At 37.3% G+C, this 23,137-nt stretch overlaps 1 protein-coding gene across 1 annotated transcript in view; it reads right to left on the bottom strand.

Moving 5' to 3' along the window:
• Window positions 1-324: 324 nt before the first annotated feature.
• Window positions 325-23,137, bottom strand: part of LOC136240254 (epidermal growth factor receptor-like) — a 44,444-nt gene continuing 21,631 nt past the window's right edge. Inside the window, exons 2-21 of the mRNA XM_066031185.1 lie at window positions 22,049-22,531; window positions 21,919-21,996; window positions 21,740-21,873; window positions 21,550-21,691; window positions 21,389-21,499; window positions 12,777-12,903; window positions 12,353-12,729; window positions 7,146-7,308; window positions 7,014-7,089; window positions 6,131-6,963; window positions 5,953-6,073; window positions 5,868-5,900; window positions 3,903-4,016; window positions 2,750-2,845; window positions 2,512-2,697; window positions 2,397-2,460; window positions 2,183-2,350; window positions 956-1,102; window positions 803-903; window positions 325-756 (exon numbers count right to left, since the gene is read on the bottom strand). Of these exons, the coding sequence (XP_065887257.1) occupies window positions 397-756; window positions 803-903; window positions 956-1,102; window positions 2,183-2,350; window positions 2,397-2,460; window positions 2,512-2,697; window positions 2,750-2,845; window positions 3,903-4,016; window positions 5,868-5,900; window positions 5,953-6,073; window positions 6,131-6,963; window positions 7,014-7,089; window positions 7,146-7,308; window positions 12,353-12,729; window positions 12,777-12,903; window positions 21,389-21,499; window positions 21,550-21,691; window positions 21,740-21,873; window positions 21,919-21,996; window positions 22,049-22,531 (3,914 nt within the window). The 3' untranslated portion in view covers window positions 325-396. The remainder of the gene's footprint in view (window positions 757-802; window positions 904-955; window positions 1,103-2,182; window positions 2,351-2,396; window positions 2,461-2,511; window positions 2,698-2,749; window positions 2,846-3,902; window positions 4,017-5,867; window positions 5,901-5,952; window positions 6,074-6,130; window positions 6,964-7,013; window positions 7,090-7,145; window positions 7,309-12,352; window positions 12,730-12,776; window positions 12,904-21,388; window positions 21,500-21,549; window positions 21,692-21,739; window positions 21,874-21,918; window positions 21,997-22,048; window positions 22,532-23,137) is intronic.

Raw genomic sequence — 23,137 nt, 5'->3', positions numbered from 1 at the left:
TAGACAAAGTGAGCCTCGTAAGTGCCCATGACACTTGCCTCACCAGCCTGGCCAGGTGAGGACAACAAAGTATTCACATGTTGTAAGTAAACATATCTGGTATTTGTCCAGAGCTTTTGAAGTGGCTGAAGGTATAACCAAGGTTAAAAGTGCCTTCAGTACAACCTGTAATACTTCCAAGAAGCAATACTGTAATATTTTCATTCCTTTCATTTACCCATGCAAAGTGTTACATTATGCATTAACAGTGAATAAAATTTACTTCAAGGAAGTAGCCATTATTGCTTGTCTCTCCACAAGTTAATATGTAAGAAAACAATGATGTAACAGTGACTTGCTAAATAAATATTATTACAACATAATCAAACATAAAGGGTATAGTAGTTATGTAATTATCTAGTCAGTTTTGAGCTGAACATAATCATGATCATCATCGTTGGTCACATCATCGTACTCATCTATCACAGTAACAGGGTCATTGTCACTGGTGGGTAGTGTGTCATCATATTCAACAACTACTTTATCACTGTTAGGTAATGTGCTATCATACTCTATAGCTTCAGTGATGTAATATTCATTGCTTTTGGCTGTTGGTGTAGTGTCAGCCTCTCGCATTCGTGGAACATTTAATGATGATGATTTGATGTAACCATCAACATAAGTGTCAGAGTAACCATATGGATATTCATATTGTTCATAAGGACATTCCTTGCTTCTGACTGGTAAGGTGACATACCGTTGCAAGCTGTCATCACCCTATTGATAATGGTATTGAGAGATACTTTGTATTGTTGACACTCACCACAGTGAAAACATATTTTGTTGGTTCATCATTTAGAAAGGTTTTCATTGTACTTTCTAGTTCAGTAAATGATGGACGAGCATTAGAGTCAAGTGTCCAACCTGTTATTACATTATATTATATATGTTACAATAAGGAGTTGTTTCAACTCACATTTTAGTAGTTCATTGTACAAGTCATGCGAACATGTTTCTGGTTGCTGTAGTCTTACTCCTTTGTAAATAGATCCCAGTAGTTCTTTGGCTTTTATACCAGGATAAGGTCTAGCACCAAATGTAAGTATCTCCCATACTGTCACTCCTACAAAGTTGTAAAATTTTAAAACTTTATATGACACTTGCTTGCATAAAAGGACCAAATCTAAATATGTACAATATCAGTAGGAGAATAATATTATGAGTCTGAGATGAAGCTGAGGATGGGAACCAATAACTAAGATATCCTATATCAAGCGTGGTATCAAATGTTTTACTGGTTTCTGGAAATCAGTCAGCCTTTCAAAAAATTGATATACTATAATAGAATGGTCAGAGTAATCTGAAGTCAAGTAACTGAAGAGGATACATGCCTTAGTGGCCAAACATCATCAAATACTTTGCTTTGTCATGAATTGCTTCTCTAAGCATGTTAGGCACTTCTAAAATAATTGACATTTGATCGATTTCAAAACTGTTCTATTCAGACTTGTTGCACAGGCTTGGAATGATAAGATTCTGTGAATGCTATCCCACTAGGGACCTGTGAGAAGGCTTAAAGATTCAATTGTGAAACAATATTGTGGGGTGATTTTAGCTAGCTAGCTAGATGACTACAAACCGTACCTAAACCTCAGAGTGGTGCCCCTTTCCCCTTTACATGTTTGGATCCACCTCTGGGGCTGACCATGGCTATGACCTTGCATGGGTACTCTTATACTTCAGAGTTGGAAAAAGGTCAGTAATTTTGAGAAAGCCTTTCTTGCTGTACCTCTGGCTATCTTAGTTGTCCCTATCCCACTAAGGTTTCAGATTCTGCTACTGGCTTCTTTTTTTATTTTTATTTATTTATTAAGACTTTACAGCACAAGTGCTAAAGGTCTGTAGGACACCTGGTCCTACAGCCTGTTTAAAGTTGTTACATAAAGTGTGTTTGAAAAGGTGGAGAAAGGAGGAAAAAAAATCCATGACTGGACCTGGGCAGCCTTGAACCTGCAGCCATCTGATTAACACTCAAACACTTACAGGAGTTCTGATGTTACTGAAGTTTTTAACACATATTATGTGTTTAGACTTTTAACACCTTTTCAAGCATGTAACAACGCTTTACTGAAACGTCTTTGTGAACTCTTTTATATGCATATTTTGAATACAACATTAACACACCCAGCTATTACGTACTCACCGTATGACCACACATCAGATTTATGTGTGTAGAGTCTGTTTATGAGAGATTCGGGGGCTAACCATCTGACTGGAACTTTTCCTTTCTTTGATTTATAAGTTGTTTCTCCAACATCAAGGATCTTGGTTAGACCAAAGTCAGTGATCTTAACATGCTCAGGTCCTTGAACTGTAAACAACACAATTACACATGGTTATGCACTATAATGATGTACCTAGCACATTCCTAGTGGCTAAGTCACGGTGCACCATTCTTATGCTCTCAAGATATTTCATTCCCTGAATAATGCACAATAAATTATACCCTAACATATACTACAAGGAACCAACCGCTGCAATTTGTGCTGCATAAGTCAATAGAGCTTTTGCAATACACTTTTCCTTGACTGATTTCAAATGGTTGTACAATGATCCCAGAGGTACAAACTCTGACACAAGCATCATTTTTGTTCCTAAACATAATCCATAGAGTTGTACCACATACTCATTGTCAATGGAAGCCATAGTAACACCTTCCTGTGATGTTGGACACACACATACATGTGCAATGTCAATAAAATTTACATACCTGGAGTAGTTCTGTTTGACTGGCAGATGTTGTAGTATTCAACACTTTGATGGCTACTGCGTACTTGTTTTCATCATCTTCTGGCTGCCAGTACCCCTACATGTGAGGTTTAATGTTATGGTTTAGACATTTACGTGGACAAGGATAATTTGATTTCAACATTTCACAAAAGATCCTTTGATACATGAAGGATTAGTATAAACATTATTCATCTCAATTAATGTCTCACAAGAGATCTGTGAGAAGGGTAAAGCTGACAATGCATGCAGGGATACTGATTCAGAATCGTTACATCAAATCTATTGAATGTGGACAGTAAACCAAACACCATCATTAATATGAATTCCAGGCACCAGAAAAATGTCAAAGGAGTCACACAGCTTGAATCCAGAATTTTCCTGAAAGCAACAATGACTAGTCATGATCACTGTGAGATTTGTGTAAAATATTATCCCACAAAATGCACAAAAGATCATAGGCAGTGTAAATGGGGTGGGGGGTATGGCTGGTGTCATGATGTTTGCAAGATACTCTTAGACTAATAGAGCAGAGTCAGCCTTTTTATAGATCAGTCAATAATTGTCACTTTTACATTTCTTTGAAAAGCTGTAACAAGCTATTTATTATTTTTTGCAAAACATAGTAAAATCATCTATATTGCTCTGTCATACCTCCCAAAATATGAAAAGTTTCCTGGGGCAGCCCTCAGGCCCCCATGAATAGCATCTGTTTATTGCTTCAAACTCCACTGTGAAAATTTCATTTGCTAAAGTCCCCCCCACACACATGCACACTTTCGCCTGCTCCACTGCCCCTGAAAAATATTGAACTTGCTAGGATTGAATAACAACTATGAAAATTTGTCTCAAGTTTAAAGTTTCTAACCATAATTATTGTATATGTACTGTGTGTACATTATATAAATTTAAGAACAGTGAAAACTTTACTATCAGTTGCAAACTTGAAATATGTCTTTAAACTGTATTTCACAGAATTTTCAAGGTCAAGTTTATCATTACCTATGTTTACTGAGGCTTCTCACAGGTCCCAAAACAATAATAATAATTGCAGGCCTTTAAACAAAATTCTCGTCATGTGACATTGTAGGCACACAAACTATACTCAAGTGATTTGCATGCACAATTTTTTTTACCTTATATACAATTCCAAATGCTCCACTTCCAAGTTCCTTTCCTAACTCCAATGCATTTTCTGATATGATAGTTAATTGAGCTGTGTTTGGTGCAGCTTTTGGAGGCTTTAATATCTGTAAGGTAATGGTAAACTATAGTGTATGCATACCCCTTTACTCCAGGGAATTTGCTGCTCCCAGTAGACATATTAATGTGACCAGATTTGCAAAAAGAGGTCTTCCAATCACTTACTAATTTTGATGATTTATAACTTCAGGTGGGAAAGATGGCTTCACTAATCCAAATGGACTTTTGTCAACTTGAGAACAGAGCTGTTTGGATTAGTGAGGATATGAAATTTGGTCAGAATAGTGAGCACAAACATAGCGTATGTAGTAGATAGAGAAAGTATCAGGGCTTTATGCTTTTTGATCACAGAGTTGTGGTCTTCCAAGTTCGTAAAATTGGATGTGCCCCTTTTTGCAACTCCAGTCACATATAAACTATCATACTTATGCACATATCTCTGTGAGACTAGTTGCTTGCATTTATTTTGTCTCCTACCTTGCATTGCATAAACCATAAATGTATGTATAGATATTATGTGCAAAAAACATATAGTAATAGTACTGTACCATATCTATACCAAAACAAGTTAAACTGTAAAAGTTTTATCCCTTAAAGAAGGCTATGATTGTATAACAAATGTGAAACCAAAGATGGCAGCCAAGAGACAGCAGTAATGATGATTAAGCCAATCACTTCTTTAGTAATGACATCATAACAATCCATTGACATATAACATTGTTGTGGCCATCTCTTGGCTGCCACTTTTATTTCACAACTTTCAACCCTTTATATATACATGTATGTGTGTGTGTGTGTGTGTGTGTGTGTGTGTGTGTGTGTGTGTGTGTGTGTGTGTGTGTGTGTGTGTGTGTCCTATTGCTATTTTACTATTGATATTCAATCGCATTTTAAGACAGCTTGTATTATTATTATATTATTAAAGTGGAGTATCAGTTATCCAGACCCCACCTATCTGGATTCTCAGTTAAGCAAACTATGGAAATGACTGCTCTATTAGAGTAGTGACTGTTCTATTAGGGTAGTTACTAAAATTTTAAAAATGTTTTTTTGTTATTTTAAGATTATTTATACACAGTTTCAGAGATACAGACTTTTCAGATTTATGGACCACCCCTGGTCCCAAGGGGTTTGGATAACTGAGGTTGCACTGTAATTGTAAACCTCATAAATAAGTATAAATACATTTCAGTCATTGATTTTAGCATGGTCTTGAAACAATCTATGGAGCAATCACAAGGGGGTAATTTGTTCCATTTGTTGGGAAGAAACTAAATTTGTAGGGTTTCACAGTGATTGAGGTACTGAGAGTAAACTAGCTCTTCATGTATAATTAACTGGTACACTGTAAATACAAAATACAGTGGTGCATAGTCTAGTCTGTCGAAGGCAGCAAATTGCCTTTAAACTTTTAGACGATTTGCTCTCTGTCTTTGAACTTGCACACTTACGCCTACCAGTATTGTGATTGGTGGAAGGACTTCTTATATAAGTATAGAATATGGAGTAAGAAGCCAAATGAGGTCAGAAGTCAAATTTCCACAAATCACTCCAAACCGAAGAACAAGGCAAACCAGCTCATTAGCTCACTTAACATCAAAGCCATGGTCATTAAATCCACCAATTTCTACTTGAAGTTTTCACAGGTCCATGGTTTGAGAAAAGCTGCTGCAGAAACCAGACCTACTAGTTAAAGGATGAGATGAAATTAGTAGTCTATGTGCAGCATTCCAGTTACAGAGTGAATGTGAGTTTAACTTTGTGTGTGGAAATCAGATCTGGTCTCCATGGTTTAAGTAACAAATGAGATAAAGCACACAAGAGCTGTAGTAAATTTTCTACATATCGCAAGAGAAAAAGAAGTTGTAGTAAAAATGTTTTATTATGGTATAACTTACGTTGTGCATTTCATGGTAGCCAATCCTGGGTACCTGTAAGATGCATAAAAGATTTTATGTACAGTTAAAGAGTAGAATTGCGTACTTGATGATTCTTGTTCCAGATGCATATGGAAACAATTGTGATGATAATGATAAGTATGATTATCAATACTGCTCCTCCAATCATGCCTCCTATGACTGCAGCAGATGATTCCCCTTCATCCCTAGTATGTAAATACAAAAAAAAAAATAGTGAAAGTTCAAAATTCATGTACGCTTACATTACTATTGTTCTTCCTATACATGTCTGATTTTCTTCCACTGCCATAGAGTTAGGATCACAACAACCAAACAATCCTAGATCATCACCCTCTGATGGAATGATGGTATATCCTGGAGGATCATTACATGATGTACAATTGGTGGATTCTGGACCAACACATTCTGCACAATAAGGATGACATTGATCACATGTTGAATTAACCATATTCTCATATTTGTTACTGGGACATCTTCCTGAAGGTAAACACTCAAATCTGTCACCATCACCCAAATAATTCTTGATGTTCTGACAAGCAATACATTCTTGTTGATTCCCACCAATACATCCATCACACTCTTCATGACATAATAGACAACGTTTGGCACTGAAATATTCTCCATCTTCACAACTACCAACACAAATGGAGCGACCTTGACTGTCTTCTCTTGATGCAACTAAACATTGTGAGCACTGATGGGCCTCAGGTCCACTACAAGATTGGCATTGTTCATGACAAGGATCACAAAACCTTGTTGGGAATGGAAATGGTTCAACAGGATCAAATGGAAGGTTTAAATATGTTCTGTTAATGCACCCATCATCTGGAAGACATCTAACTTGACCTAAACTATCATTCCTCAACACATGATAACAACGATTACATCCACCATCTTCTAAACGATCACTGGGACCAGTACATCCAGTTTGTGGTACACACACACTATTACAAGGGAGACAGAAGTTAGTGTCATTAGGATAAGTACCTAATGGACACTGTGAAACACAAGTGATAGTGTTGTTGGCAGTGGGAAGAGCAAAATTCTTACATTGACCAAAACAGTCACTAGGTGCCTGTAATATATGACACAAGCTAATGAAACATTATTGTGTAATGAACTTACTGGACCAGAACAAGCATCATTACACTCTTCATGACACTCTTCACATGTCATTGTAGAGTTGTTAGCATATAAGAATCTTACACAAAGCAAAATATGATTTAATATATACATTTTTACAAGATGCTCACTTACAGGGCTAGGAATTGTAGTCTAGTAGAGTTACAGGAGTCAACACAGATACGTTCAGCTCCATTCCTGTACAGGTAAATTTTACACACTACACAATCAGTATCAGTTGGACCCCAACACCGAAATGTCTCATTACACTGGCTGTGACATGACATTCCTGCAGCAACTGTGGAGAAACTGATTTTATTAAACTGCACAGAACTTTAGCTTATACAAAAGTGCAAGGTAGTTTAAGTTTGATTAGGGATAACAGAAATTAAAAATAACGAAATAAGGGAGTTCATTGACACCTACAGATATACTTGCAGTCTTGGCTTTCCTCATTTGGCTTGTTTACTTTTTGGATGACTAGTACTGGTGAACCATGCATCAAACACCAAGAGAAAGAATGATACCAGACATATCACCAAATTGATTTTGCATCTGAATGTTTGCCAAAACTATCAATAATACTGGAAAGTGAAGTAGCCCTTCGTTCAGCTTGTTACACAATGTTACAACAAACAGTATGGAAAGTGCCTCTACAATCAATCCATTCACTATGAAAGATGTAGATATTTTCTGTTAAAAAGCACAGTGAAGCTATTATATACCACCGACTTACACTATCAGTGAAAAGACATGGGACACAACGGAGAACAAAAGTAAGTTATGATGTGTGCATTATACATGAAAAAATTAAGCTTGTAGCCTTAGCCATTATTGAGTGCACTTTTGTGAAGGCATCAGTCAGTCAGTCAGTCAGTACATGTAAATATAATCTTATAGCAACTTACTGGACGTGTTTAGGGTCATACTGAAGACACTCCTAGTATCACAATAAAGGTATTGTAAGGCTGGTTTCTGATCAATATTTTTTGCAAACTCCATGATCCCTAATATATAGTGCTACCATAATGTATGATAATACTACTTTATCAAGACTCACGGTAGTGAATTGAGTGGTTATTACATGGATGCTTGAACTATGAATATTAACTATGAATGAATATTACCAAGAGTAGATTATCTACTCTTGATATTACTGTCTACTATGAAAGAAAATTCACATTCTCTTGTAATTAGAATGTACTACAAGGTTTAAAGAGTGTACCATTCGAATGATGTAAGTGATATACACATGTGCAAACTGGAGATTGGATTTATTGCAGAAAATTAAATGGTCTGCAAGAATCTATTACAAGGCAATCCATATTTGCTGTGGAGAGAGTTTGAGAGGCACTAGATAACACAGTATGTTTGACAAATTAATCAACTTGGAACACAAGTGACGATGTTCATTGCTATAGCAAACTGCAGTTGGGAATGCTGTTGAATAGCTGTAGATGAAGAATTCTCACATTTTAAAGGGAGCTGTACTTAATATTTCAAAAGTTGTACAAAACTCCCTTGATATTTAGTCTGAACTGTAGGATAATTAACTCAATGTGCTATATCATGTATGAGTTATAGCAGTTTTTGTAAGCATAGTGAAAAGAAAGAAAATACGATGACAATATAATTACCTTATGACCTTTGAAGGCCATGATGGCTGGAACTCAAATTTGGAATTACCTTGAGGAAGTCTGCACAGCAAAAATGGTTAATTTCTGTTTGGGCAATATCAAAGTGCGGATGTCTTAAAAGAACATTTTCTTGGTTCCTGTATACTTGTAGCAGCAGCTAGATCTTGTTTTTGTGGTTTCTCCAGCTACCAATCTTATTGCACAGACAAATTCAGTGCCAAAGCAACCAACAACAGGTGGAATTCATCCAAGAGCCAAAAATGAATTTGACTGCCATAGCCTATGAAACTTTCCCTATCAGTTATACCATGTTTATTTTTTGATATAAAGCCATGACAGATTTGACCATTGGTGACCTTTGTAGCCCTTCTTAATTGTATTGAAAATTCAATTATCATACAGTACAATAGTAACTGTATAGTAGGGACCACAAAGGAGTAGGTGTGGCCCACGGAATAATATCATACAAAAACCAGCCTCAATTTTACCTGACGACGATGAGGCAGTATTGGCTAGGTAAAACTAAACCCAAACAAGTTTTCAGATCTACCCAAAATGCTTTCAACAAGTTGCTATGGAATTTAAAAAAAAAATTATTTAATGGAATTTTTTACTGACTGAGTAACTGACCGATGCCTTCAGACAAGCATAACTCGATAACGGCTAAGGCTACGGGCTTGACTTTTTCACACTTTGATGTCACTTCGGCCTGACAGGTGCCTTTTGGCATACCGCAGTACATACAGTGCATTCTTCATGGACTTACCAGTGTCCTCCTTTGTGTCCCATTCATCTTTGCTGACATCGAAAAGTGTCAATTTGGTGATAGCATGTGATGGCTTCCCTTGTAACGGAAAAGTCCATATTTTTCATAGTGACTATTTTGATAGCAGAGGTGCTTTTCAAACAGTTCTTGATTCATACTGCTGTGTAATGGGTTGAACATAGCCGACAAAGAAGCGTAATGGATATTTCATTTTTCAGACGATAGTTTTTTTTGTAATAAAACATAAACAAAAAAAAATACAACAAAATCATAATACACAAGACAGTTAGACAATAAGTGATATAACTGGGGCATGCGGCACCATTTCTTTCTTTCGGCATGCGTGGATTGCAGAGGTGCTTTTCAAACAGTTCTTGATTTGAAATGCTGTGTAACGTGTTGAACATAGTTGACAATGAAGCGTACTTCACTTTTCAGACGATAATTGGGGTACGTGGCACCATTTCAGATGCAGTATGCGTGGGTTCACCAGTCATAATAGTTATTTACAAAAAATGTTAACAAACAAGTACACAGAAAAATTTGGAATTTTCAACTGGAGTAAGGACCATAGCACATCGATAAAAAGTACTGAAACAAGCTGGAGTAGTGCACCCTATAAAGGTTGCAAGATACAATGTATAATAGCCCTTTGTTTATTAATTGCGATTAGATTTAGATCCTAAACTACGTATTGGCAAAGAGGACTGTTTCAACTGGCTAGAAGAACCTCTCCTTTCTTTTTCCTTTGTCTTTTCAATTTCAGGTGCTTAGGCCTTCCACCTACGTAGTTCAGCACAACTTCCACTTGCCATTGTGCACAAATGAACAAAAGTTCTAATAGAACTGTGCTTAAATAACCTAAAATTAATGCAATGTGCATTTCAGGCATTTGCATACAGGCATCACCATCTTCAAAGAAAAGTGTTAAGTGGTTATAGTGTACGACACTCTTTTATGTAGGATTACTTGAGAAACCTTTGAGTTAGTTCTAGTTCTTGAACTAAAAGTTTTAAAGGTTTTGGTTTAGTTCTAGTTTTTGAACCAAAACTTGAAAGAATTTTAGTTTAGTTTTAGTTTTAGAACTAAAATAGACCACAATTTTAGTTTAGTTCTAGTGTACTAGAACTAGAATTAAATTGCTGTACTAAAACTAGATTTAGTTCTAGTTCCTTAGAACTAAAACAACACTAATTGCTATCAAAATAAAAGTACGAGACATAACTGATTTTTACACATCAGTGTAATTATATCAAGTTCATGATGTAATAGTTATACCACAGCTGTGAGGGATTTTGCTGATATACTGTATACACCCAAAGCATGAGGGATGCAGGACCGAGGGCTAAGGATGTATAATATATCTGCAAAACCTGATACATTCGTGGTATCTAGGATTTCTAAAAGGGGGTTTCCAGTGGCAGCAGGACTCAGATATGCTGGCAAGGTTTTAAATTTATAATGCTTGAAATTAAAAAAAAAATTATTGATGTTAAAAACTACTGCACATTTGTTTTTGATCTATTCATTATCATCTAATGCAATCATTTCCTGAGCACTTCTTGAACTTTGCAATGCAGAAATAAAAATAGTGTCTTGACTAGCTAGCTTATCAATTTTACCAGAATCTAAGAAAGGGCACAATACTTACAATATTATGCATTCTATCAATGTGTGGTAAGTATGCAATTCATTTACACTCATTAAACTGTGTTCGGTTAAAAGATCAATGCTTTCCATATTCTTTTAAAAGCACTATGTAAAATACAATGGGACTTTAATGCTTAAACTTCTCTTCATCTGACCATCTTCCAATAAAATTTTGGAAGTCATTCACTGTCCTTGTAGCTGCTCACTAAACCTACAAAAAATAAATTGCACCCGGGCTGCTGCTACTATAGCTAGTGTGCTAGTTGTACCAATAGGTATGTAACTAGTTGGATATCATGATCACTGTTTAGGATAGATAGATCTAGCTACCTATCTACTGAATCCTTATATGGTTACTTATTTAGCCTATAGCTCACCACTGATGATTCTACCAGTACTTGGCACTTGTCATTTATGTAGTCTTGGAAGGCTTTATTAATAGCTAATGTGCAAAGTACTAAACTATAAAACTATTAACCTGCTAAATGATGGGAATTAATTAAAAATTTAAAAAACTTGATGGTGTGATCCTCAGTTAAGTTTTGCTGCAATAAAAGTGATAGTATCAGTTACTGTAGCTGATGAGCATAGGTGAGTAATAATTCGTGCTATGGGGTGGTTTAGTTGTAGTTTAATACTGAAGGAAGAGTCACTGTAATACTAGCTAATAGCTCAAACCAACCCCAAAGGGGTTCCAGAAACCTCAGAAACCCCCCTAAAACTGTCCCTGAAGTGATATGTGTATATCTATATCTAGGTACACTCACCTGATAGGTGAAAGAACTACAGTGTACTCACCCTGTTTCTTTTATAATAATCGTTAATGGGTTAATAGTCACAACTTGAGCGCAAAGCATATTTTGTGGAGACTGTGACCCAAGGAACAAGGGTATAATTGTATTCTACTTGCTGATAAGCTCCAAATATATGCACTTTTCATTCACTTTAATGTGAGCAATATTCACTACACATACCTAGTTTATACAATAAGTATATGTATCACATAATACACAGGGATATACTGTATAAATTTTTACTGATTTAGAGGTTTTGGGGGTTAACAGCAAAAATTTTATTCTTGAAGTGTTTAGATCCTCCATACATTTTGGGATTGTTTGCAAATTGGCAAAAATTAAATTTTTTAGCAACATTGGAAAATATTGTCCATTGAAATATTTTGCCTATGCATGTGATTGATAGTTCATCTGACAAAACTTACATAATATTATTGGCCAAAGAATTCACATGTACCAGAAACTTACTACACAATATGTAGGTACTGAACTTACCACATTCACTATATGGTTTTGTTGGATTCAATGTGGGAGTTATGTCAACCACATACAGTTCTGGTGCTAAATAATATTCCAGATCTCCAATAAAGCATAAGTTGGGATTGTTTGCTATAGAAGCATTCAGTCCTGACACCTGTACTAGCCTAGGGAAATGCACCTGCTCCAATACAGCATTATCAAGTATTCCAAAAGAATCAGGGTTTCCACTTGTTAAAGAACTACTCCCTTCAAACCCTCCAACATACATGAGGTTAGGAAGATAGTCAAATATAGCTTCTCCCCAGTTACTGATCTCAAGTTGTCCTAAAATGACCTCAATATCTGACAAAAACATTCTTGCTTGTGATAGGTTAACTGCAGGATCAGGATCACTGTAAGATTATGCATTTTATAATGATTTTAAAAAGTGTCACCATACCTAAATGCTCTGTAGGTATTAAAATTAAATAACAGGTCACCATTGACAATGACGCAATCTCTAAAGCTGGACACTGATCCAGGAAGTACATTTCTACCATCTCCAGTGTCATCCACTCCTCTACATGCTATAAAGTATTATCTTTGCTAGATATACAAAGTAATTAGCTGTTTTAATCTTACTAAAACAAATGAGTGGCTAAATAAATATGTGTACTGTAACCAGTGGCCAGCTAAATATCAGCTTCATAATAAAACTAAGATCACTAATGGGTGTGGTCTCAAATCTATTGTGAAGTAACAGATATACCAGGTGTCCAGTACCTCTTACAGTAGCCACATGCCACTGGTAAGTTTGTTATTGTCACGTAAAATTTGTTTGGCCTCCAGTGTGGTCAGGCAGGAAGGAAGGATGGCAGGCAGGCAGGCAGGCAGGCAGGCAGGCAGGCAGGCAGGCAGGCAGGCAGGCAGGCAGGCAGGCAGGCAGGCAGGCAGGCAGGCAGGCAGGCAGGCAGGCAGGCAGGCAGGCAGGCAGGCAGGCAGGCAGGCAGGCAGGCAGGCAGGCAGGCAGGCAGGCAGGCAGGCAGGCAGGCAGGCAGGCAGGCAGGCAGGCAGGCAGACAGGGATAAGATTTTAAAGGTGGCATTTTAGGTGGAGCATGTCACTTTAGGGGCGATCCCTTTTTACTAGAGCTAAAATGAATATTTTAAATGCCAACAAAATGAATAGTTTTAAAAGGAACGAATATTTGAATATTCTAAATGTATAACTCCACTTTAAGAAAATGACAAAACATTTCATAAAGTTTTAAAGTCAATTGCTTTACCATTGTAAAGTATATATATAGAATGTCAAATCTACTAGGTGGAATGTGATCCATGCAGACACATTATGGCCAATCTGAGCAGAAAAAAAAGCATAACTTGCATCTCAACTAATACAGTACCCCACTCTAAGGTTCGCTTCTCTTTTCAGAAATCAAGGTTGCAATACATTTGTAGACAATGGTGATAGTAGGGCCCATACTTCCAGAGGATGAGAAAACTAGTGGAGTGAAAGTGCCTTCTCAATTCTCAAACCCTCTCATTATACCTTCTTTTTCTCACGTTCCACATGGCAGTGACTGAAGAGGTGAGATGGGAGGGAACAAATGGGTTAAATACTTTAATTTCAAGGAGAGCTAACCTCTTGTCTCGACCCCAAAAGCTTTCAGTACACTTCTCCATGCCACTAACTGTATTGATTCATATTGGAGCTACCAATAGACCTCTCAGAGGTAAATTACAGTGTTCTTTCTGCACAGGTCTCACTCTCCCTCTATATACTTATGCAATGTTATCAAGGACCCAAAGAAATAGTCTGTCAAGAGAAACTTCAACTGCTTGGGTTATCATAGGTTATCTTCTTGAAATTCCAAGCACAGATGTTACAATTGCAGGCGAAACCATCACACAAGCCTACGCAGTTACAAACAACAGCCTGCTGGTCAATATTCTAATGTACCCACTGGGCAATCCTCTCAACTGGTACACATTGGACAACAGAATACTGGTGCAGCTATACAAGTTATCCTATTTCACCAACTAAAACTAAACAGCAATTGAGTAGCAGCCCTCCACTGACACAACCTGTGAGCTCTAACAACTGACACTACTTCATTGTCCATGTCCCTACAACCATTGCATACCACACATGACATTGTTCGTTTACTGAAGACAGCCATAGCAACAATTACTAGTGTTGCACCGATATGCATATTTTCACATTTACCGATACCGATTTTTCACTCATTCCTGTAGCCAATATGCTGATATTTACCGATATTCTTCAATTCTATAGGTCAGGGGAGAAAGAGCAAAAATCCTCAGAAGTTTATGTGTGTGTATAACATTAATTGCAATAATTTAATTACTTGCGTGGGCGGCCGATTCTACAATGTTTACTACCAGTGTGCCACTAACCCCTTTTATGGAAATGAAAGCCAAGTAGGTATAAAACGCCTAAGTCAGCTTCTCAAACGAGGGATTCCAGACCCTTTGCAAATAGTGATTAGTTAATTGCGTGGGCGGCCGATAAATATACACAGCCTTGCAGCCACACTATTCACAGATAAACAAGCCTAAACAGTTATAAACAGGTACAGCAAATAAATGTTTACCGCTTACCTCTGCATTCACTGCTTTCTTCTAATACTGTCACGTGTTTATTACTGTCGTTATTGATTGATTGTGGGTTTAGGTTATCGGCAAATAATTTCCTCTTTGTCGTTATTGATTGATTGTGGGTTTAGGTTATCGGCAAATAATTTCCTCTTTGTAGCCGATACCGATACTTGCAAAATCATCTTATATCGGCTGTTACCGATTATTCAACCCATTATCGGTGCAATACTAACAATTACACATGGAAGTAGAAGTTATATATCTTCATTTGGAACAAACTGTCACCTGAACTGTCAGATAGACATCATGTTGAGTATTCATCAGCTGTACTGGTCCCTAGAGAAGGTAACCTAATTTAGATGCCACTACAGTGGGTCCTCCTCCTGTCCCTCTCACAGTGTGATCTCCTACAACGTCTCAGTAGTGGTTTGCATCAACTAATAAGGGAAATCTCAAATTCTTGTTCTGCCAAAAGTGGGTGGGCCAACCACAGGTTCTGTAGGTGTGGTAAGTGCGTCATGCTGATACTTGCAGTGTTCTGTAATGGTGTAGCATTATGTGGTACGGCTAACACCGGCAGTGGTATAGCTTATCCATCACTGGTCAACAGGTTGATTATGGCCCGCACTATGATGTTAACTATCACCCCACCTTGCGAGTCAATTTGACATTGAACATTTTTGGAATCTAGAGTCTGTAAGGGAATCTAGAGTCTATAGGGGTATCAATCAGTGATGTCAGTGATGAGGAAGATATACTGCAACACTACCCGGCTTTCTTCATGTGTCACTAGAGATCCAGATGTAGCCTATGTTGCTAGGTTCCATAGTGACCAAACCCTCTTAGCTTACCTCTAAGCAACTTCATTGTAGCTGAATGCAGAACACATCAAATGCAGTTGGCCTAGACATCAAATATACTGCTGGTATATAACAACATTATTAATGTAGAGGATTTATTGAGTGTGTGAAACCAATTGATGATCAACTCTACATGCTATATATTCCACACCACGCAGTTGAGAAGGACTTACCAATGACCCCTATATGTATTTTGTTTGACTGTAGCTGTCGACAGTCTTCCTAGTATCCGTGTCGTTATTGTTTGTTGATTGGCTCACCATGTGTCAGTGACCTATGTGCTATCCTTTGTCCATTTCAGGTATCATCCTTATGGAATTTCTACTGACATTGAAAAGGTGTTTCTATATGTCCGCCTACACCCAGATGATAGGGACTACATTTGCTTCTTTTGGCCGAGAGATATATCCAGCCAGGTCTCTATTTATTGATTTAAGGTTGTTCCCTTTGGCGCAACAAGCTCACCCTTCATGCTTAATGCTGTCTTACAGTACCACTTTCAGCAATACAACACAACCATTTCCCATGACATGAGATCCAACCTGTTGTAGACAATATCATAACTGGTGGTGTAATAGAAGAAGCAATTGTGAGCTACTATAGAGAAGAGTGATGTATAAGGTCCAATGCTAACATGCCTATGCAGTTGGTCATCCGATAGTACCAAGCTGAAACATTATTGCTACTCAAGATAATGTCCTGCAGTTATTAGAGCTAAGATGCTCATTCAACAGTTGTGGATGTAAGTTTGCTTGGGATGAGCCTTTAGATGAAGAGATACAGAAGGAGTGAATAGGCATTGTTTCTGATCTGAAGGCAGTTACTGGACTCTGTTATTTTTCGACATTTGTCTGCCACTGCATAACAGAGATGCAGTTACAATTGCCAACAGCTGAGTGGAAATACTGTGATAATCTAGCAGACGTGCTCACCAGGGGAATCACTACGAAGACACTGATGTCATCATCCAACATGGCTTACCACACCTAACAGATGGCCATCTTTTGATCAGCCAATTCTACCACCTTCTTTTTGCAGCAGAATTGGTAACTGAGTTTGTTCCATCTGAGCCCAACACACCTATAGCTGGTCTACATTGTATTATCTTTCTCAATTGTAGGTTCCCCTACCTCCTACCATCCAAACACCCACTGTCCTCACTGATTGTTCTAGATATACACACAGCACTATGCCATTTAGGCACAGCAGTAACACTGACAATCCTATTGGATACCAGCTGCAACAAGTCACTACTGTGTAGTTGCATCATCTGCATAAAGGTTTCAGGAAACCCATATCTTACACCAAATCCAGCACCAATGCCATCCATACAGACACAGGATGTTCGTACACTCACTTACACTAAAGTGGACTTCGGTGGAGCACTGTATGTACAACATGGTGGAGAGGAAATTAAGGTCTGTTTATGTTTGTTTATGTGTGCCACAACTCATGCACTCCACTTAGAGATTGTCCAAGACCTTACTTAGTAAAGAGACATTTCTCCTAGCATTTTGCAAGTTTGTAGCAAGATGATTACTTCCTACTAGAGTTGTACCAATACACACTTTTTGGTTTCTACAAATACCCGATGTATTTAATCACCTTACAAGCCGATATAGCAAGCTGATACCGATTGTCAAGTTATAAAATCTCTACAGATACAGATGCTCTGAAGACACACAATGATGACAGTGAATTGTTTGTAATTAACATTGTACAAAGTTATAAATATGTGTCAACATGGTCATGATTAAGTGATAAGAGTTACTCTGTGACTTGTAAGTAATAATCAACAGCAATTACAAAAGGTACACAAATACCTACTGCTTACAAGTTAAAGCTGTTTTTGATGAACAATAGTATTTCAGCCTTTTCAGGGTTTAGACGACTACGTTTTTCATTGTAAATGTCACTAGCCTCAGAAAAAACTCGTTCTGTTGGTATTGAGGTAGGTGGTGGTGCTAGGAAGCATTGAGCCATCTTGGCCAGCAGTGAGAATCTAGATTTATTACTACTCCACCAGGTAAGGCAGTTGTTTGAATGAAACCCAAGCAAGGGCTCTGACAAGTATTGCTCTACGACACTGTGATCATTGCTCAGACCTTCAGCTGATGTTCCACTCTCTTCAAATATTTCATTAAAGCTTTGCCAAAGTTCAGTGGTCTCTCTATTTGCATGCTTTGATGGCGGCTCATGTATTGTTTCAGTATCTGACTTAGCCTTCTCTTCTTCCATCTTTTCTATTAGCATCTTTCTAGCTTCAGCCTGTTGACTTGCGCTGCTGAAAAATCTATCTTTAAAGTGAGGGTCAAGTAAACATGCGATCACCAAAGGAATGTTCTGCTCTACATCTTTTAAATCTACGTGTCAATGATGCCAGCATTGCATTCTTCATTGTTCTAATACCTAAATTATCATGGTGCTTTTTCAGCATTTTGTCCAACATTCTTACAAATGGTATGATAACAGATACAGAAGCACTAGAGGAGGAAACTGAGTTAGTTATTTCATCAATAGGTGACAAAGCAGCAATTATCTTCTCTGCAAGCTCAAGCTGTCTGGCATTCAAAGCAGGCAAGTCCGATTCAGTTGAGTATGCTGCCAAAGCCATTTTTGTTCAGAAAAGATTTCACCATGTGTAATGATGAGTTCCATCTAGTCCATGCACCCTGTTGCAAACGGTACTGAGGAACACCTAGACGTTCTTGTATGGACTTCAATTGATCATAAGCGACTACTGAGTGCTTAAAATGTTCAATTATTTTTCTACATATTGCAAGAAAATCAGTTACAGCCTGCTATGATAAAACACCATTCTCCACAACTAATTGCAGTGAGTGTGCAAAGCACCCAAAAGAACAAAGTGAAGCTTCTCACATTGCTTTAGCCATATTAGCTGCAGCACTAAATGAACTTTTTCATCACTAATGCCCCACCCTTCTAACATTTTCTTATATATCCCACCCAAATGTGTGTGGGAATCTTCTAATGGCTGTACATGTAAAACAGCAGATATTCTAGTAAAATCATCTGTTAGCCAGTGGGCAGTAAGACTTAGCAATGATGCAGTACCAGCACATGCACTCCATGCATCTGTTGTGAAACTAAAGTAGTCCACTTTTCCCTCACTTTAGACATCACATCATAATGAACCACAGGGAGGACTTTCTTGATGAGATATTTCCTACTAGGGACAGTATATCTAGGCTCCAGTGCTTTAACTAGCCGAATAAATCCCGTATCTTCAACCACAGAAAAGGGCTGCATGTCAAGAGCTATCATCTCAACAATAAGTCGATGAATTCGCTGAGCACAAACATCATTGATATCCCAAGGACGCAGTTTATCCTCTATCTCAAATAACGTTTGTTGCTTACTAGTAGTAGGCTTCTTCTTCAAGATATTTCTCGTGCTTATCTTCGTATTCCTTGTATAATTCTTTATGTAGAGACTTGAGGTGATTCATGAGATTTGATGTAGTGTACACTTTCATAGAATTTCTACCACGAGACACAGATTTATCACATTTGTTACAAACCGCAAACTTTGTGTCCTCTGGTACGGTAAAATAATCCCAAATAGGAGACCACTTTCTCCACGATTTGTCAGCCATATTGAACAACGTGTCAAACATGGATAATTTCATTAATTTGTATTGCACATGTGCACATTAATTACTATCGGTTGTTATGTGTGCAGAAACACCGATTACTGATACTATGAAAATAGCCAATTTATCGGCTGTTACCGATCACCGATCCATTATCGGTACAACTCTACTCCCTGCCACAATGATCTCAGATAATTACTCCACCTATTTCTTTGCTGCAGATGAGTTACAGTCTTTAATGCTGTCCATACAAAATTTGAAGAAAATTGTCCAGCCATTCCCAAGATAAGAAAGGCCAAAGTTTCAGGTTTTTTTCTTTATTTTTCTTCTATTTCTCTTTTTGCACACTTTGCAAAATTTGCCATAAAATACAAACGTGGACTTTGACCAAGCTGAAATTTAAAGCACTCATTAAAGTGAATCTCAGTACTAAGTTTGGTGGAAATCCAATGAACAATCACAGAGTTATGACCGATTATTCACGTTTTTTAAATGCATCATCATATATAAGCAAAATACGTAAGAATTCTGCTCTTGATCTCCTCCTTCTTTCTGCTGTAAAGAAAAAGACAAGTAAAAGAAGCTCCAAAGCTGGCCACAGGCTGGCTTTGGAGTATACAAATACAAAGAGAAGTAATATTTACACTAAAACTGCCAATTTATGAAAAAAGGGTGCGACCCCCAAAAAGCCAGAGATGTGAAATCCAAGTGGTGGCCAAGAAATGGCTGTGATGGTAGGTTAATGGCAAAAATTTAGTAATGACAATTCAGGTAACTTTGGAGCCGAATTGTAGTGAAACTTGGAGAAGGCAACACAAATCCACCAAAATTGTTGTTATTAAATTTTTTTGTCATTTACCTACCATCACAGTCGTATCTTGGTTGCCACCTTGGATTCCACATCTTTTTTTCACCCTGGCTTTTTGGGGCTGCACCCTTTTTTCACAACCTGGCTGTTTTGGTATAGATATAAAATACAGCATTAAAACTAGTACAGGTGTCGAATTTAAAAAAAAGTCAAAACTCATATTTTGGTCTGCTTGCATGATTTACTACTTTATTCATGGCTAGTAAATACTTTAGTGCACTCAAATGAGCTTACAATTTCGTCTTTATCATCTGTATTATTGTTTCAGTTGTAGACACCTGGTGCAATGTCACTCACATATGTATAGCATTGGGCGTGGCACTTAATTGATTTGGTTATTAGTGCTGTAAACATATTCACTACTTTAGTTAGTAAAATAACTACTTAGAACATCACATTTTGCCTTTCTGTGTTAATTACATACCCACAATTAAAGCTATCTGCATGCTTGTGTCAATACACTTACATTTGTCATTCTTACATATGTTATCCACAATTGAAATTTACATGGTCCCATATAGATACACTCGTGAAGCATTCCAGCAGTTTCCCACACTTGCAGGTGAGTCCCCCAAGTGGAACATATCAGTTGTAACATATGAACTTGTGATTTGCCTAAAATACACACACTCACACTCGGGCCTAACAGCCCTCGTGCTTGTGTGTATATTTCAGGCAAATCACTTTTGCCCATGTTAAAAAATACTGAATAGACTAGTACATTAAAAAAATGAAGTAGGGATCCAAGCAATAAAAGTAGTGAAACAAGATGTATGAACAATGGCATTATAACATAGTTCTGTGGGAAAATGGCATTATAACATAGTTCTGTGGGAAAATCACTGAATAAAATAATCGTTATGACATGCTGATGTAGGGATTTTTTTACAGAACTATGTTATAATACCATCATTCATATATTTTGTTTCACTGCTTTTTATCACTTGGATTCCTATTTTATTATTTTTAAATGTACTAGTCGCGTGATGTTAATTATCAACCGAGTTATCACATACATTGTATAAAAGTTGTGAAATCATAGCTGTAGTGATGTAAAAATTCATAATACTATTAGCACATAGCTACATAGTTGTAATGGGTATTGCTTACTTCTTCCTCCCACACACACTCCATTTGGACATGGTTCACAAACATGTTCCACTACTTGGAAACCTGGTTGACACTCACTTACACAAAACGTTCCTTGTTCAAATCGAGCACCTATAACATAGTGCTATAATGTATTGTGTTGCATAGAATATAGCACTTACTAGGACATGACTCTACACAGAGTGAACCAGAATGAAATTTGAAATTATCATTATTCTCAAATTGCTCAGTTTCAGGATTGTATATTTCTCTTGGTGGACAGTTTGTAATACAAGTACCATTGTTGTTGAAGTTCAAACAGGCCTGTATATTGATATGCTACCTATTAGCAACTAACAGAACACTACTCACAGTACACTGGTTATCATTAGGTCCCACACAACCAGCTGCACATTCTCTACTACAACACTGAGGATTCCCTGCAATGTTCAGGTAACACCTCTTAGTTGAACAGTCTTCAAAGCAAGTGCCAAAATTCTTTGTCACTGTAAAACAGGATAATTACAATATCAAAGATATGAGCTTCTTACAAGTTTGACACAATCCTGAGCTCCAACAATATTGGTACTCACAATGTGAACAGTCACTAGCAATAATGTCTGTACTGCCTAAATGAAAATATCATTACACCATACACTGTTATGTACAAGCTTGACTTACTAGGACAATGATCATTTCCTATGTCTTGATATTGACTGTTAGGGTCAGTAAGAATATCCTCCCACAGGACACCTCTGTGATTACAAGAGCTAACAGTCATAATATACACATCTCCTAATGTGATCTCTGTCAGTTTTGGTAGGTACACTGGTGCTGTTACATTGAAAATAAACAATGCTGGATTTGTGATAAGCGGAAATAGAACAGTTAAGAGATTATGTCCTCTGATGAGTCGTAAATTTGGTAGTGTTATATTATCAGTTACATTGATGTTCTGAATATTTAATGTGTCACCAATTTCCTCCACACTAGACAGGAATTCAAAATCTGTTGAGCTATAAGTCTCATCCAGTCGTCTGATAATGTTAACACTTCCATCAACCACCCTACACCCACAATACATAGTACTCATAACTTCTAAGAATATTTCCTTTGATGACAATCCAGCAACAGTTTCTTGTAGTCTGAGACCATCACAAAAATCTAAATTGACAATTATAGCATGTGTATACCCAATACAGTTAAAAGGTATAGCCTGTATATCAGTACATAGTATTACAAGCTGCATACAATTTATATTAAAACAGTTGCAATCAATAGCTGTGCGTCAATCTATATGTGATTATGTAGAAATTATAGAACAGTATCAGTGACAGTTGGGTTGGTTGAAATTGTCTTCTTAGAGTTACAAAACCTAAGGAGCCTCCAGTCCCTCTGTATTGAGCTGCCTTGACAGTAACTCTGTACCTGATGTACCATAAGCAATTGTAAGAAGGAAAAAAAGAAGTTTTGGGGAAAAGCTCCAGTATAGATTGGCATTGTTATTTTTAGTATTATTTTTTCCTGTTTTTGCATAAATTTTAGGCTGTTTTCAAGTCAAAAAATCTTGGGGTTGTACTCCTGAAATTCTACTTTATAGCCGGTACAGCCATACATACAACAACAGTCATGCTGTGCCCTACTGCGGGTACATCAGGTCTAGAATTGACACTGCCATATGCACTAAACCCACCATTCTAGATACATCACTGTGTGGCTATTAAGTATAGTGCTTGCCTGATTTGGAGCAGCTTGGATAAGTGTGGATAG

The sequence above is a fragment of the Dysidea avara genome, chromosome 12 (assembly GCF_963678975.1).
Source record: "Dysidea avara chromosome 12, odDysAvar1.4, whole genome shotgun sequence".
Taxonomy (NCBI): domain Eukaryota; kingdom Metazoa; phylum Porifera; class Demospongiae; order Dictyoceratida; family Dysideidae; genus Dysidea; species Dysidea avara.
Note: the sequence above shows the minus strand (reverse complement) of the source record. Positions and strands in the feature narration are given on the sequence as shown.